At 33.7% G+C, this 18578-nt stretch overlaps 1 protein-coding gene across 5 annotated transcripts; it reads left to right on the forward strand.

The window, feature by feature from the left end:
- Positions 1–342: 342 nt before the first annotated feature.
- LOC117923943 (transcription factor SRM1) lies at positions 343–12704 on the forward strand. Of its 5 annotated transcripts, none has more exons than XM_034842451.1 (4): positions 343–400; positions 1539–2321; positions 11096–11599; positions 12157–12704. In XM_034842451.1, exons 2-4 carry the CDS (start codon positions 1942–1944, stop codon positions 12200–12202), a joined length of 930 nt encoding a protein of 309 aa, XP_034698342.1. In that variant the 5' UTR covers positions 343–400; positions 1539–1941; the 3' UTR covers positions 12203–12704. The 5 variants fall into 5 exon arrangements, with proteins under 5 accessions (XP_034698342.1, XP_034698344.1, XP_034698343.1 ...); XM_034842453.1 differs by lacking the exon at positions 343–400 and adding an exon at positions 650–765; XM_034842452.1 differs by lacking the exon at positions 343–400 and adding an exon at positions 1323–1406.
- The last annotated feature ends 5874 nt before the right edge of the window (positions 12705–18578 follow it).

Genomic DNA, 18578 nt, shown 5'->3' on the forward strand with positions numbered 1-18578 from the left:
GCCTTTTTCAATCCCAGCTGTCTTACTCTTTGCAAGTAGTTGCTGTGATGGGCCCTACAAGACCCATCCTGTGGATATTTCAGGATAACGCATCAACATCATCCAGAGTTTCCCTATGCTCATCCCGTAAATTTCAACTCTTTTGGGGTTACTTCTCAACCCAAATCTTGTTCTCTTTCGTGGGTTCTTTTGGGTTTATCTCACTTTCTAGACCCTCCCATTTTTTTGTTCTCATTAGGGTTCTCTAATCTTGCTTGTAAAAATACACAGTGGAGTTTTACTGACTTAAGCTCACTCTTTTTATTTATTAATTTAATTTAATTTAATTTTGTGGGTTTTGTTGGAAACTTTTTACAGAAAAGCAGAGAGGGGAAGTAGAGTGAAATCTCGGACCCTCAAGGTTAGATTTGTAGTTTTTCTTTTGTTAATAGCACATGATGTAAATGATGGTTTTTTGGGTGTTGGTTAAACTGTCAGAATCTTAAGAGCAGTACGATCAGCTGTAGGTAATCTTTCAATTTTATGGCGTTTTGTGAGGGTTAAACAGTGAGTAGAAGTGGAATCTGAGGTGGGTTTTTCAAATCAAAGGGTTGTTGAAAAGGAAAACCCAGGATTCACTTAGTGGTTTTGGTCTTCTTCAGTGAAAAAATTAGGGTATCTTGAGATTGGTTTTTCAAATTGAACCACAGGAGTCAACAAACTGGGTTTACTATCTACATCCAGGACCCTTACTCTTGTTCAGTGGGAAAAAAACATATTTCTGAGGTGGGTTTTTGCTAAATATGGCTAGAAACCAAAATCTTATAGTGGGGGTTCTGCCCATGGTTTTGAATTTTGATGTCATATTTCAGAATTTGAAGGATCTGAGAAAACTGGGAATTTAACCTTTTTGATTTTATATAGAATTTCTAGTGTATGAATAATTTTTGAAAAAAAATTGAACTTTTGTTCTGTTTTTTCTTTTGTTTTGAATTTTTCCCCTTCCGAAACCCAAATTAGGTACATTGGTCTGCTTGCGATGTTTTTGGAGTAAAAGTTAGAATTTCCCTTAACTTTGCTTCGTAGCAAATGAGGAGTGTGTATATAAATGATGGTGATTTTGCTCTCTGTTGATCAACAGAAGAAGACAAATATATGTAAAAATGAGGTTTAGGCCAAGCAGTATTGTACCAGAAGGATGAATTTTTGTGGGCCTGTGCTGTCAAAAGTGTTGTTATCAAGGAGGGCTTTTGTTTAACTGGGTTTTTGTTGAAATCAAGAATAGCAATTTTGAATATTTATATTGAGGTCCATTATTGGCTTCTGGTTTTTTCTCCTTTGTTTGGTTTCTCTGTGGTCTCCACATAGAACAATCCAAAAATCTAATTACCGTCCAATTGACTTCACTGTAATTTACATCTATCCAGGTGAATTCACCGATGTCATTAATATCATTTTTTTGTTTTCCAAAATTTTATTTATTGCATCTTTGGGTTTTATGGTATTCAGATATTTCTCATGGTCTAACTGAACTTTGTTGCCTTTTCTTTCATCATTAGGTCAGCATCTCACAAGAGTCCAATTTTTGAATTGTGGAGCAAAGAGCCATTGAATTCTTCTTCTTCTTCTTCACTGGTATTTGGGGGACTAATTGGAGGCAGTCTCTTGTGCATCTCCCTTGGTCTTTGGTGAGGGGGGCGTTTGTTTCTCTTCTTGCTTGCCTCTCTGCTCTGACACATCTGCTTCCCATAATCCTTCTCTTTCAATCATTCAGAGTTCAGTGTTATCGGGTACCCCTTATTCCCTTAAAGGAATTGTTCAGATCCAATTATATGAGGTATTCTAAAAAAATCCAGTGTCTTGGAGATGGGTTTTTGCCTGGATTTTAGAGCAGTATGGTGAAATGTTTTTTCAGTTCTTCCTGTGGATGTGATTCTTGATAGTGGACTCCTAAAAGACTAAATGACCGGAGATGAAGTAAGTGATAGCTCCTTGTGGAGTAGGGAGCAGAATAAGGCATTTGAGAATGCCCTGGCAACTTATCCTGAGGATTTATCAGATCGGTGGGAGAAGATTGCTGCAGATGTACCAGGGAAAACCCTAGAAGAGGTTAAACATCATTATGAGCTTTTAGTTGAAGATGTTACCCAGATCGAGTCTGGCTCTGTGCCTCTACCTTGCTATAATTCTTCTTCAGAGGGTTCATCAAGCCATGTGGGTGATGAAGCAGTTGGTAAGAAGGGCAGCCATTTTTCAAACAGTGAGTCCAATCATGGAGGGAAGGCTTCAAGGTCAGATCAGGAGCGTCGCAAAGGGGTTGCTTGGACAGAGGATGAGCACAGGTGAATTTCTCACTGTTAATTAATCTTCATACCCGCTATAGAATTGTGTATAGAAACTGGAAAGATAACTGAACAATGATAAAAATTGGTTACTGTTGCATTCCTTTAGTGATTAGTGGGTCTCTGCACTATTAATCTAGTTATATGCTTTACAGATTAACTTTGTGGATTCTTGTGAGACTATGAGGCTAACAGGTTATAATTTTATAATCCAAAATGATGCGAGTTAGATGAGGAAAAGGGAACTTGGATATATATTTATATATTTCCTTATGCACATGGCCTTAAAGTCTTGTTGTTTATGTGTTTGTTTGCCACACTTGTGTCAGAAAGGAAGTTTTTATTTATTGTGTGATTATAAGTTTTTAGTCTTTCATAGTAGATTGTATTAATTTTTTTTTTTGATTAGAGATTTTGTAGATTGTGTTCATTACTTTAGTTAATTCTGGAGAACATTAGTACATAATTCTTTTGCACATGTAAAGAGATGATATTTACATTACATGGATGATTTAGGATAAGTTCAAGTGAGGTTTGTTTTGGGTGTTCTTGATGTTCTATTCTCTATGGTCAAATTCAAGGAAATTTGACTTGAAATGTCTACAGAAAGGAAAGCAAGGCAAAAATGAAGCTTAATATTGAGTACAAAATTATAGAATAGAACTTCCAGGCCATCTAATTTATGGGTTAGAACTAAACTTTCTTTCTTGAGCCTTGTTTTTTCCCAAACAACAGCATTTTCATGAGTAGGATGCAGTGGATCAGACTGCCCCTCTAAAATAATAAGAGCAGAGAAATTTAAAGTTATTTTTCATTATCTACTAGAACTAGTTTGAATCAATGGTTGTTTCGGTGGAGAAGGAGACCTAGGATACATAGATTTGAACTTTAGAGTGTAACTAAAATGAAAGAGAAACTAGTTGCTTTTCTTGAAAGTGGATTTGATAGAGCTGTGGTATTGTGTGATGGATATGAGGTTTCAAATGTTGAAATCAAGTTAAACTTGAGGACCTGCACTCAGTTTGTGAAAGTCTAAAACCAAAACAATCATAATTTGCTTTTGTCTCAAACTTGCTGCCTCTAGGTGAAAATCTCCTTCTTATGCTTTGTTACAATCTTTTTCATCTTATCCTTCTCTATAAGAAAGCGCAGTGATGCTTAAAATTTGAACTGGTTTAAATTCTGTGCACTAGGAAGTGGATTAATTTGTTGAAGTTCAAAACTTATGCTCAGGCTAGGAGAAAGTTTTGTCACATCAAATTTCCTAGATTGTTTTCCGTATATTACCCTCATGGAGTGAGAATAAAGCTTCTAGCTTTTATCAGTTCACACACCCTTGTAGCTGCTGTTCCCCCAATCCCATGTTATCTTTTTGCCTTTGGTAGAACCGTACCTTTAGGGCCAAGTTGTAGGACTGACCTTGTACAACATTAATTCTTGGTACTTGAGCTGGATTCTTATGTGGTTTGAGGCTATGCTAGGCCTAAAGATTAATTTGGAGAAAAGTGAGCTCATCCCCATTGGGGAAGTCTCAAACTTAGAGGATCTTATTGGGGCTTTAGGTTGTAAGGAGGGTTCCCTCCCATCTACGGATCTACCTATTTAGGACTTCCACTGGGAGCCCCTTTCAAGTCCTCTAGGGTTGGGATGGGGTGGAAGAGAGATTTTGAAGAAGATTAATGTTGTGGAAGAGGCAATAGTGGAAGGTTGACCTTGCTAAAGAACACTTTATCTAGTCTGCCAATTTACTTCATGTCTCTTTTTGTCATCCCAAGGAGAGTAGTTGCTAGACTAGAAAAGATTTAAAGAGATTTTTGTGGGGAGGAGGAGTCTTGGAACAAAAGCTGCACTTAATGAGATGGACTGTTGTTTGGTTGGACAAACAGCAAGGGGGCTTGGGCATTAGAGATTATCCATCCTCAATGAGGCTCTCTTAGGCAAGTGGTCTTGGAGATTTTCAAGTGAAAGAGACCCTCTTTGGAAATGGGTGATTGTGGGCAAGATGATGTGGGGTGTGGGTGGGGGGGGGGGGGGGGGGGGGGGGGGGGGGGGGTGGTGTTGGTGTTCTAAAGTAGTGAGAGAAAGGCATTGTGTGGGGGTGTGGAAGGCTATTAATGGTAGATGTTCAAGACAAGAATTGGGTTTAAAGTTGGGTTTGGGAAAAAGGTGAAGTTCTGGAAGGACAAGTGGTATGGGGATTCATCCTTGAGGGAGTCCTTTCCAAAGCTTTATTCCATAGCCTCCTCTAAAGATACTTTGGGTGAGTGAGTGACCTTTGGGAGGATGGTGGTTAGAGTCCTAGGCAATTGCATGATTGGGAACTAGAGGAGGTGCAAGCCTTCTTGGGGAGATTATCAGCACACCCCATTTTTGTGGAGACTGATGATGCCATGGTTTGGTTGCCTATGAAGGATGATACTTTTTCTGTTAAGTCATTCTACTCCTCTTTGGCCAATAGGAGGGTGGAGTTGTTCCTCTATGGTATAGTTTGGAATTCTTGGGTGTCCTTGAGAAGTAGCTTCTTTGCTTAGGAAGCAACTTGGGTCAAAATTTTGACTCCGGATCAGCTCAAAAAGAAGGGTTGGGGGATTCCTAATAGATGTTACTTGTGTAAGGAAGAAGAAGAAACTAGTGACCATATACTCATCCATTGTTTGAAAGCTTGTTTGTTGTGATAGTTGATCTTTGCGCTCTTTGGCATCCAGCGGGTGTTAAGTTGTTCAGTTAGAGAGGTCCTTTTGAGTTGGCACTAGTCATTTGTTGGTAAAAAGAGGAAGAAGGCTTGGAAGGTTTCTTCGTTGTGTCTGCTTTAGGCTTTATGGCGGGGGAGGAATAAGAGGGTTTTTGACAACTATGAAAGTAAAGATCAAACAATTAAAAATTCATTTTTGTATCTATTTTGGGATTGGGTTAGATTGTACATTGAAGGTGGATTTTTATCATTGATAGACTTTGTGGATTGGGTAGGCTCCCTATAGGGCACGGTAGCGGGTTTTTGTGTCGTCGGTCCTTTTTTCTTCGTATATGGTGAGCATACTTTCTTTCTTTTAATTCAATTCTTATTTACCTATTAAAAAAAAGATAAAAAAAATGTCTTGGTAGGTCTTATGTGTCCAACAAAGTGTTCAAGGATCTTTTGAAGTCCATACTATCAAAAGGGAAAAAAAAGGATAAACCCAAAGACAAGGCTATTTGTGTTATTAAAAAGAAAGGAGGCCTGGGCATTCGCAGTCTATCTACTTTTAACAAGGCCCTTCTTAGGAAGTGGTTGTGGAGATTAGCTAATGAGAATGAGTCCCTTTGGAAGCAAATTATCTCTAGTAAGTATGACCTCCAAGAGGGGGGATGGTGCTCCAAAGGAGTAAGAGACTGTTATGGGGTGGGGGTTTGGAAGGCTATCAAAAATGGTTGGGAGAACTTTCGTTCTCATTCCCGCTTCATCATAGGGGATGGCACTAGAGTGAAATTTTGGAAGGACTTGTGGTGTGGAAATCAAGCTCTAGAAGAAGCTTTCCCCATCTTGTTTAATCTTTCCGTCAACAAAGAAGGCTGGGTAGCTGAGGCTTGGGAGGAAGACGAAGTTGGGGGAAGCTGGGGACTTCGTTTTAACAGGCACCTTAATGATTGGGAGGTGGGAGAAGTAGAAAGCTTATTATGTAAGCTTCATCCTTTGACACCATTAGAAGAGGTGTGGAGGACTTGTTTCGGTGGAAAGAGAACAAGAATGGGACCTTTTCTGTCAAGTCTTTTTATAGTTCACTTTCAAGGGACACCATGCCCCCCTTCCCGGTTAGAACTATTTGGACGCCTTGGGTTCCAATTAGGGCTAGCTTCTTTGGGTGGGAGGTGGCTTGGAACAGGCTACTCACCACTGACCGCCTGAAGAGATTTGGTTGGAGCATTCCCAACAGATGTTTTTTGTGTAAACAAGAGGAGGAAACCACAAATCACCTTCTTCTGTTCTGCGAGAAAGCTAGAATGTTATGGCTTCTGATCTTCTCCCTTTTTGGGGTGCAATGGGTGATGCACTCCTCTGTGAAAAGAAACCTCCTGGGTTGGCATGGTTCTTTTGTGGGCAAGAAAAGGGAGAAAGCTTGGAGAGCTGCCCCCCTCTGCCTAATGTGGACCATTTGGAAAGAAAGGAATAGAAGGGCTTTCGACGATATTGAGAGGAACGATCAAGATATTAAATCCATTTTCTTGTACACTTTTGTGAATTGGGTTAGGGTATACATAGAGGAACACACTTTGTCTTTGATAGATTTCGTTGACTGGCTAGCCACCAAGTAAGGGTCAGGCTTGTTTGTCCATTTGTTTTTTGCTGATTTGTATTTGGTATACTACGTGTATACCCTTTCTCTAGCCTTTTGGCTCTTAATGAATTTTCTTTACCTATCAAAAAAAAAAAAGGTTCACATTCTAAAGTGAGGGATGATTTGTGGTGGGAATAAAGCTTCTAGTTAGTCTCAGTTTACACACCCTTGTGGCTGTGCTGTGCCCCCCCACCCCTACCACCCTGCAGCCTCTTTTTGCCTTTAATAGAACTACACTGTTAGGGCCAAGTTGTAGAACTGACCTTGTATAGCATTGATTTTTGGTAGGTCTTATGTGTCCTACGTGTTAAAGATCATTGAAGTCCATCGAATCAAAAGCAAAAAAAGGGATAAGTTCCATGACTTTGTTTTGCAGTCCAAAGAAATACTACATTTCTACATTTTTTGATATGCTATTTATTTTATCTTATTTTTTAAATTTAGTATATATTTTTTCTATATATAAATCTCGACTTTTATTTGGTGACATTATGTATATCGGAGCTCTTTTGTCTTCCTTTTCTTTCTTTCATATGGTTTTCTTTTATTCGAGTGAATAGAAGAAATTTAATTAATAGGACTACAATGTCTTGAAAGACCTAAACCCTAGCATTATTGTCAATAACTATAGGGTAATCCCCCAGAAGAACTAGATGAAGTAATTTCCAAAGAATGGTGACCTCTTTAATCTTGTTTGGATTCCTGTATGTGTTCTATGCCAATCATTTGCTTTGTGCTGACTGGGCCATATAACAGGTGAATAATTCATGATAGTTAGTCTAAAATGATGCCCCATTAAATAAATTCTCTTTTGTTTAAAACATGAACATCTCAAAACATACAAGATAAGGTTAGTGTGATTGTAGGATTCAAATTTTTTGATGTTTTTATCTTTTCCCCTTTATTTTATGTTGCTGGTGACTTGTGTTGCTGAATGGTGTTAAAAAGTTTTTGAGTCTATTATCTCTTTGGTGAATTATGTTACCTAATGTAGTTAATTATTTCCTTTTCAATGTACTGCTCTTTGTTTGATGTTAGTGCACCCTCTTGTGGCTCTTGATTGTACATCAATTGAACCTATAGAGGACACCAACCTTCAAGATTTACTTGATTTTGGACTTATAAGTGTGGTCTAGACTCTAGAGTTACTGGCAGTATATTTTTAAGAATGTTGCTGTCTTTTTCCTTCTTTTAGAAAGTTTTAGTGGTTTTTGCAAATGGAGCACAGAAGCTAATTTATATTCTGTCTTCAGCCACCAAACTCTAAATTTCTTTGAGCTTCCTCTTTTTGTTCCTTTTGATTTGATCGATAAACTCCAAATCTGAATTCCTGTGAGGAAATTTCTTCTTTTTGGCTTCTTCATGTTCTTCCATTTTTGTTTCTTCCTTCTTTCCTATGTTGAAGAACCCAAGGACCAGTTAAATTGCTTATGTTGCAACCAAGGTTTCATTAAATGTATCTTCATAGAGGAGGAGCTTCTGACGGGACCTTGGCATGGGATAAGGCTTGTGCTGGAGTACATTCATGTGGGACTAGCAATCAAGCATGTGCTTTGTCTGCCGGTGAGTGAGAGATGCGATGGGGTAACCTCCATGCTGATAGAAAGTGATTTGCCTAGAATTGTTCATGAAATTCTAAAATGAAGTTACTATGACTCATAGGAGAAGAGTAGAGGAATTATTGACGTTTGGCATTGACATGGGGTAGAGGAAGTGTCATTACATGGGAAAACTATAGAATGAACTGATCCACTTGACTACACTTAAATCTGATCACTCAGGGAGAGTCATTGAACCTTTACAACTAGCCATGGGGATGACCTGCTTAATTAACTTTGTGAAGATGGGTTCAATAGGCAAGGGGTTTCTAATGGGGAGAGGCATTAATTTTGGTTGCCTATTAATTTTCTCATTGATAATTTCTGAATAATGCAGTGTTTTATGTCTAGATGTTTAATGCCTGTTACTAAAAGCTGCACAAGTAGAATGATCCCTGTTGCTCTCTTGAGTTTCTGATATTCTATTTTCTTTGGAGTGGAAAACCATGGGCTTTCTGCTAAGGGGTTTTCTTTGCTTTACACTTGACGCTCTGTACATTTTTTTTTTCCCTCTCTTGATGGATTCTTTGTCCTTCCTTTTGTACAAGCCCTAACTTTTTGTAAGGTGCTGATTAACCTTGATGGGAAATGCTTCTGATTTGGAAGTTGGCGTTGTGGTTAACCTTGATAGAAATAGATGGTAGCCCAAAAACTGTGCAAGCGAAGGCCTAGGGACCTTGATTCTAAAGCTTCATGATTCATATAACAATTTTTAAGATTGTCCCGAGACCACTTGGGAGGTTTTCTAACTGCTTATGTGTTTGTTTAAGTCTTATTTGGTCTCTTAGTTTCTGTCTTTTGGGTTTCTTTGGATGTAATTTATTGCATTGAAATATGGATCCACAAGTGAACTTCCCATGACTACACATGAGATGCAAGGGCTTAACAAATACCATGTAAAGTTGAGACACACACATGGAAATCAAGTAGCCCAAACTCTTCTGAAGGGGGGCTATTTTGCTCATATCATATTGCTTCTCCAACATTCTTTGACAAATATTGGTCCAAAATTTTGAAATAATTCTTTTGATGCATACACATGGTTGACACCAGTCAGACATGTGGAAATATGGCTCTTCTGTTTCAATATAATGAAAAAAAGCATAATTTCACAACAAAATATTATAGGACATGAGTAAAATGAGGATACTACCAGATACACAAGAAACTACCAGATCTACAGAAATATATGCTTATAAAGTCAGTCAACTCAACAAAGCCTCAATTATTTTTCCTTTCAGCTCTATCTTGAACCATATCCTTTGATGATATCCTTGTTGGATGTGTGTGTTTCCACTCAGCTCAATCTTGAACTGTAGCCTTTATTACATCCTTAATGTATTGTGTGTATTCATGGTTAAAGAAAGTGGTAGTGATAGTTGGGGAATCTCTGGCATTGATGATGAACTGGTGGCAGTAGTAGGGGAGTCTTTGGAATTGATTTGGTTTATGCCAGAGTGTAACAGAAGGATTTCTGAAGGGAGGGTCTCTGCTTCTGGGGAGGTCCTTCATAGTTGGAACTGTGCTATTGGGGATTTTGCTTATGAAAGGGAGTAAAGGTTTGTGGATAGCAAATATTTTATTTTATTTTGATAGATAAAAATTAATGCAAGGGAATAGCACATATTATGTGTATATGAATTTTCAATAGGCTAATATAAATCATATAAAAAGGGGCATGGATGACCCTAGAACATGAGATGCTAATGAGGAAATAACCATAACCGGAAGCTTAGGCAATTCTTAACTCTCAATATATAGAAGAGGGACAAACAGCCCGCCCCTATATCTGGTACCACAAAAATAAAGACTTAAGGCACAACATTTCTGGTCTAACAAAAGGAAGAGTTCGGGATGCACTGTTCTTATTTACACCCATTGGATGCTTACATTTTTTAGGGGTGAGCTTAATTTGGATGTGAATTTTTCTTAGCAGGAAATTGAATATTGATGCCTTTTCAGTTTGAAATCCTAGGAAAATCGGTGTAAGAGCCTATATAGACTTGAAGAGGGCAAAGGATATATTGCCTGCCTTTGCCAGGCCAGGAATTTGGGTGCAGGTCTTTAGAAGTTGAGGTTCTTGTACTCATCTGGGGTTCTTACATCAACTTAAGCTGGGTGGCTAACCAGATAATTGGTTGATCTGCATCTAATGCAAGAATAAGATAACAAATGTTCATAAGGGCAGGATCAAGCTTTTATAAATGCAGGGATCAAAAGGCTTCTGCTGTTCAAGTTGTAGATAGGATCTAACAACTATTGTAGTGTTCAATCAACTTATAACGCACTTCACTGCAGCTGGAATCACCACCAGTAGAGGAATCTGATAACTTCTTCAAACTCCTTCGAGATGCCAGTGACACAATCTGGGGCAAACCTTCCAATCTCATTTGAGATCCTGTTTCTCACATATTTACACAATCACTGTCATTGTTTCTCACATATTTACACAATCACTGTCATTACTATTTCCTGATATTTTTTACTTAATTCTGTTCAATGGAGTGATGCTGGCTTTATGTGACTTTACACATGCACTGTGTTTTAGGATGCTTAATCTTAACAATTATATATGACATCTAGTTTAGCCTTGTCTGCTCCTATGGCTTTAGCTGAAAGCCCTTCTGCATGCTAATGCTATTTGGTTTCGACAAGCGGTTGCTTATGCGGTACCTTACATGTTAGTTATGGTTGTATCATACTTGAAGATAAACATAATGTCTGTGGATAGTAAAATAAGAAATGCTTCCTTGTCATGCTTAAGATACTTGCTCTTTTCTATGCTAAACTTTGCTAAATCCTTGCTTGAGGTGAGTATTTTTTTTATTGGTATATCTCTAAGTCATGCGTCCTTTGAAAACAGGTTATTTCTTCTTGGTTTGGATAAATATGGGAAAGGTGATTGGCGAAGTATATCTCGGAACTTTGTGGTGACAAGAACACCTACACAAGTGGCAAGTCATGCACAAAAGTACTTCATCCGCTTAAATTCAATGAACAAAGATAGGAGGAGGTCAAGCATCCATGATATCACCAGTGTTGGCAATGGAGATATTTCTGCGCCCCAAGGACCAATCACTGGCCAAACAAATGGTTCTGCTTCAGGAGCTTCCTCCGGAAAATCAACTAAACCAACCCCTCAACCCCCAGCCGGGCCGCCGCCGGGGGTTGGCATGTATGGTTCTACAACTATAGGGCAACCAATAGGAGGACCCCTTGTTTCAGCAGTTGGAACACCAGTGAATCTTTCTGCTCCACCACACATGGCATATGGTGTCCGAGCCCCAGTCCCAGGAGCAGTGGTTCCTGGTGCGCCAATGAACATGGGTCCTATGACATACCCAATGCCACATACATCTGCTCATAGGTAATATGCTGTTGAACTTGCAAAATGTACAAAGGACAGGAGACTATATGACTCATGCTCGTGTTCGGTTAATGGGTTCTTTTCGACTTGAGCCAGAATAAGATTTTGCTTATTTGCAAGCACAAGTAGCCTAATGCCAATGTCATTTGTCAATTGTCTCATCAATTTTAAAGTAGCCCTATGGAGAAGAACTAAATGCATCAATATTATTTACTAGGGAGGAAAATGTGTCATTATTTATGGTAGACTAGAATTCTAGTTTCTTCCTCAAACATTTTGTCACAGTTAGTAATCTTCTTATTAGAGAGATTGCAGGGGTAGTTAAAAAAACATGGCTTCTCTGTGGCAGAATTTGTATAGAACCCTCAATATTTTGCTATCTTTAGTGGCAAATTTGGCACATATTGTGCCAAGCAATGAAATACATTTGATTGAATAATCTCATCTGATTGCTTTATCTGTTGGTCTGTTTCTCGGAATATTGCTGCATTACCCTGTTCATAAATATCTTTGTTTTCTTGAGTTTGAATTCTTGATCTTGTTGTTTGTTGTTAAAGAAACCCAGATGCATTTGTTTGGAACGAGCCTAGTCTTCCTTGGTAGCTGCTGCTGCTCTCTGCCCCATCAACTTTGGGGTCGTCTTCTTGCCTGACTTCGCTTCTTCCTCCTTCCTCCTTCCTCATCGCAGGTTGGCATGCAGAGCGTGCTGAGTCCTCTTTCATGTGAGAGAGCATGATGTATATCTAAAAATCATGTGCAGCACTCTTGGTGTCTAACATGATATCAAAGCCTTGTTTAATAACGGTAGGATTGAGAGCGGGCTATTAGCTCTCCATACATGGGCATGGGCCGAATGCATGTATTGTGTCTAGGGTAAGAAGAGGTAAGAAGAGGTAAGACTCTTCTTGAAGGCTGTATCTGCTTCTCCAGTAAGCATCTCAATGCTGAGCCCTTGTGCTATAAAATGATCTAGGTTAGGTTGTAGATTCTTTATGCATTTTAATCTTGTGTGGTGCATGATATAGAAACTAGAGAGTAAAAGCCTGAAAGGGTCTGTGTCATTCAATAATTTTGCTTTCAAACACACAGTTTGCATTTGTGTTAATAATTTAATGCTATTTTTAGGTTGACATTTAAGCTGATTTAGGAAACTATTTTTGAGTATTTGGGTTAAGCTTGGGTTGAATTTTCTCAATTTCAACTCGATTTGGATTAGACTCGGACCAAGGTTCCCATGGTGTAGGAGCTAAATTGAATCCAATTTATTTTATATTTTTAAAACAACATAGATAATTTATATAATTATTATATATTTGAAATGGTTTAAAACAATTGATCAGATTAAATTATATTATGATAAATTTTATTTTGTTAGACAGATGAGTAAATTTATCTGCTTTTTGTTATCATCTTGAAATATTATAATTTTAAGTAAATCTTAGTAAATAATATATATATGAAGTTAAAAAAACCATTATGGGTAAGTTTTATGATCTAATTTTGATCATTAAAAACTATTCAATGTTGTATGACTTAACCAACTTAAATTTAATTAAGGGTGTAGAATGTTTCTATGAAGTGTTTTTAGTAGAAATATTTTTTTTAGGAGTGTTTTTAAGAAAATTACCTTTAAAGTGTTTTTCAAAAAAAATTGTAAGTGAGTTTTTTTTAATTATATGAGTGATTTTTTTTTTTTAACTTTATAAATGATTTTTCAAAATTTTACAAGTGTTTTCAAAATTTTGCTAAATTACTATTTTGTTTTTCAAAAACACTTTTTACTATTAAAAGTGGTTTTAATAATATTATTAAATAGAGTCTTAGCTTTGAGGAAATGAAGCTGGATTGGGTTTGAGAGAAAATGAAGTTGGGTTGGGCTTTAGTTTGAATTGAGTTTGAGTTTAAAAAATCGTCTTTTTTTTTTTCTTCGAATTAAATAAAATAATAATTTAAGATGTTTTAATCTTCTAGTACCATTAATTTTAAGTCATACTTGAATTTTGAGAACTTTGAAATCTAGACAACTTTTACATTGGTTTCTATTTAAATACCGGACAAATTTAAACACAAAATAAAATAAAATAAAAATAGATTTAAAGTTAGTAAATTATTTTTATATGTTTCTTGTCATTCATTATTTATTTTTATCATTCATATAAGATTAAATAAATTAAAAATATATAAATTCTTAATTTATTTTAATTATATGATTTTTCTTTTATATTTTTATAATAAATTCAACATGAAAAAAATCATTTTCCTTTTCCTTAAATAAAACTTAAAAATAATTTTACTTGGAATTTAGTTTAACTTTACCAAGTAGTAATAAAAGTAATTATTATTCAATGTGGTTGAATTTTATTATGCATTCTTTTTTCCTCTCTATAGAAAGCATTAGATGCTTTGTTTAATAATTATTAGATGAAATAATGATAATTGGTATTATAGTGGAATGGATGTGATGCAGAGTAATTAATCTTTAGAAACAATGTATTTTAATTCCATATTTCTTTTAGATACATGTGGCCTACTTGGCTTTGGGCTTATTTTAAAATATTTATTTTTGAAAATTTTTTATTTATTAAAAAACAAAAATTTTATTTATGGGTTGGATTTTATATTTTTATTTAAAAAGAAAAACAAAATATAAAATGAAACCCTAGATGATTGAGTCCTAAAAGAAACTCAAAATGACTCCACACAAGTGTCGTTTGTACATTGTAGTATTAGAAACAGATTTAAGGATCACATTGATTAATGAAAAGGTATTAGACACTCAATTGAGCTTAAAAATAGGTTGATATCTATTAAATAAATTAAGATAACTATAACAATGATTAATTTATTAAAAAAAAAAATCATCTCCATTGGGTTCTTCGCATTATAAATACTTTGCTTAAAGAGGATTTCCTTTATGATGCAAATATTTGGGAAAATAAAAAATAAAAACTTAACTTGCCTTTTTGTTTATGAAACTCTTAAAGATGTTTGTTCTTACATTCTTTGGGTTGAGAAGGAGATTTGCATCCTCTCAAGTGTTAAGGTAAGATCCACTAAGAGTACGTGCAGTGTTGCATTGCAAAAGTGAAGTTCATAGTATGTATATGAGAGTAAGGGTTACAGATAACTTTTTCCAGTGAAATATGTGTATTGTAATTCGAATAGTATTGGATTTACGATTAAAGGTTTTTGACCCTATAGGTTATACATCCGAATGTTGTGTGAGTGGTTTTCCATGTAAAAAAAATCCGCGTCCTTTACATTATTTTGCTTATTATATTTCCTTATTGAAAGAGAACATTAAAAGATTAAAAATAATCAAAATAGCTAAAAAGTTGTAATCACCCATTCACTCTCCCTTTAGGTGTTACCTAAACTACACTTACAAACTTTTAGTACACATATAAATAATCAAATTGATAATTGGCAAAAAGTGATGAATAAGGAATACATGTCTATATGGGCAACTTGGGTTCAATCGTAAAATGGGAGGCTCAATTTATACAATTTTATTTATGAATCTTTTTACGAACAAAATGCTTATAAATGAACACCATTGTCACATAGAAGAATGGATTGACCAACTGCTATAGGTATGTCTAGGAAGTGTTTTCAAAAACAGTTTTAAGAAACAATTTTTGAAAACTATTTTTTAATGTTTTGTAAAACAAAAGTCTGTTTGAGACTCTAAAATGTCTTTAACTTGTCTGCTATATTTTTAAATATGTTTTATAAAAAAGTTTTATATGTTATACTTTATTTTTAATTATTCTTTATTTTTGTATAATTATTTTTTAGAACAACTCTCATAAAACAAGTGAAAACAACTAAAAGATAAATGTTACTTGAAAATACCTTATTTTTAAGTTGCCAAACATCTTTTTTGGTTTTTTTTTTTTTTTTTTTGGGAAAATAGATTTTTTTTTAAAATTTTTAAATTCCAATGTGGTCTATATATCACATAAATAATTCCTAGAAATATTTGATTCACAGATTTAAAATTACATTTCCTAAATCAAAATGTTATTTTCTTTAAATAAAATTGAATGTTTAAACAAATATAATCATGTCTTTAAATCATCAAGATTATCTAATAATTTAATATATCTAAATATTTTTAAGGTCATTTAAAATACCTATTTATAAATCAGAACTCCTTTTTCAAAAATAGTAAAATCACTACTGTTATTTACAATTGAATTCTCATTTTTATTTATTTTATTTTTTTAATCATTATTTACACTTAAATGTACCTTTGCATACATGTATTCAATGATTTTAGTGAATGAAAGTTAATAGGTTCCACAATATACATTTATACATACATATATTCTATTTCTCAAGTAAAATTGTATGTGTTATATATGTCCTTCAATCCATGCAACTCACGTTAAAATTTTTATTGGAAATCATGAAAAGGTTCACTAACGAAAAAATATACATTTTTTAAGAACTTTTAAAAGGTAATCTAGAAAGCATGCACTCTAATAGTAACACAAACAAAATTCCAAGATTATCCTTCACTTTTTCTCTCTTCCACTGTCAATTACCATACCTACCCTTTTTTTTTTTTTTTTTTAAAAAATTGATATGACAATTGAAAAAACTCATTATTGTTATTTTTTATAAGAAAATTGACATGTGGCAATCAACCATGCCACATGATTTTTTATTTTATTTTTAAATCATGCCTATCAATGTTTTTAAACTTGACATGTGGCCATCAACATGCAACATTATTTTTTGTTTTTTTTTTTTTCCTTTTTCTTCATTTTACCTTTTGACTTTTTTATTTTATTTTTATATTCTGTCACTAACACATTCTCATAAAATATTTTTACTTTCATTTTTTTTCACTCTTTCATTTTTTTATTTTAATTATTTATGAATACTTTAAATATAAAAGAATAAAATCATTAATAAGAAAAATTAATATAAAAATAAATACATAATAAACAAATTTAACTTTTTTACTTTACATATAAATTCATCTGGGTTTTAACTTTTTTCTTGATTAAAATGTTTAATAATTTTAATTAAAGAAGATAAAAACTTGGTTGTGGTTCTACATTTTGATTTGTTAAATTTTTTAATTTTTTATTATATAAAATAAAAAATATTTTTTTCATAAAGAATTTGTATTTAATCATTTATATTTATTTTCTTTTAATTTATTAAAAATTAATTTTTTTGCATATCTTAGCATAAACCGAAGAACAATTATATTCCCTTCCCACTATAGTGGTACTTTTAACACATGTCAGTATTATTTTTATTAAAAAAAAGTGATACATTTTCTTTTCTACAAAATCAAAGAAGAATGTTATATCATTCACATCTCACTCGTACTATTAATATATTTTAGTGTTACTTTTTTCATAAAAGAGTGATACCTTTTTTTTTCCCAGAAAGTGTGGTATTCTCTTTTTTAAGAGTTATGTTGAAGGATGTGCAACAAAAATTTTAATTTTTAACAAAATTAAGAGAAAATAATATAAATGATTAAATACATTTTTTTTAATGAAAAATATATTTTATTGTTATTTTATATAAATAAAAAGTTTTAAATTTTAACAAAGCAAAATGTTAAAGGTTAAAACTACAACCAAGTTTTTGTCTTAACCCAAAAAAAAGTTTAAACCACGGTCAAGTTAGATCTACAAGCAAAAAAATTAAAACCATAATCATCAATTCTGATTTTCACATGAAAATTTTAAAATATTAAAAATGTAATAAAATTTATAAAAAAAAAATCTTGTGTTTTAAGAATCTAAAAAATCTTATGTTGTAAATCTCTAAATGTGTTCTTATGTATTTATTTTTATATTAAATTTTTTCTCATTAATAATTTATTATATATTATTATTTTATGTTTAAAAGATTCATAAATAATTAAAAATAAATAAATATGAAAATATAAAATTGTGGAAAATTTTGAAATTAATTTTTTTTTTTGAAGCCAACGTATTAAAAAAATAAAAACTGTGGAAGTATTATGGAGGAAAAAAAGAAAAAAGAAAAATCATATGACATGATTGGTTGCCACATGTCATTTAAAAAAAAAAAATAATCATAATGGGTGATGAGTGATGTAAAAGTACAAAAAAGAAAAAAAAATGGTGACAATTGGTGGCTGGAATATGGATGATGAGGGTTAGAGGGTAATTTTGGCATGCTAAGGATTTTTTACTATTTAAGTGCATGTTTTGAGGGCTATTTTCCACAAAATGACTGAATTTCAAAAGTAAAAAGTCAAAGTTTCAAAAAATTTATTTATGTTTAGATAACACATTATTACATGATTATCCCAACTTTCATCCCACTTTAATCCATGCAGCCAAACATGTCTCCCATTGCCCACACCCCTATCAACTTGTTCAAGGAGCTACAATTGATAATTCCAAATACGATGTCTTCTCTGCTATTGCTAGGAAGAGACAAATTAGAAGTAGTAGTATGGTTCAAAGTCATGGTATCGGTCATTAATTTGGAAGGTCTCTTAAAGCACATTGGTCCTGGTGTCTCGATATGGTATTAGACAATGCATAAAGTAAAATAATTAAAAATTGAAAAAAAATTATAAAGATATTATGTAAATTTCTAAAAAATAGATACAATTAAATAAACTCAAAAAATTAATAAAGCAATATAGTTACACATTTAACATTGTTTAAACAATTATAAAAAGATATGTTGAAAGTTATTTTGGATAATGCTAAGAATTGAAAATTATTTTATTTCAAATATAATGATATTTTTAATAAAAGACAAACAATTCAATAATCAATTCCATATTGAATGACGAGGGACTTTAAAATCATCATTAGTCTTATGACGAGTATACAAATTAGGACGGTAATTCCCTTAGTGAGGATATGATTGAAAAAATTGCCCATAACTCGAATATGATGGCTAAGATGATTGGCTTGATGATTTGTAATCAAGAAAGTATTACTTCAGAGGTTGTTTGGGCTTAACA

The sequence above is a fragment of the Vitis riparia genome, chromosome 10 (genome assembly GCF_004353265.1).
Source record: "Vitis riparia cultivar Riparia Gloire de Montpellier isolate 1030 chromosome 10, EGFV_Vit.rip_1.0, whole genome shotgun sequence".
In the NCBI taxonomy this organism is placed as follows: domain Eukaryota; kingdom Viridiplantae; phylum Streptophyta; class Magnoliopsida; order Vitales; family Vitaceae; genus Vitis; species Vitis riparia.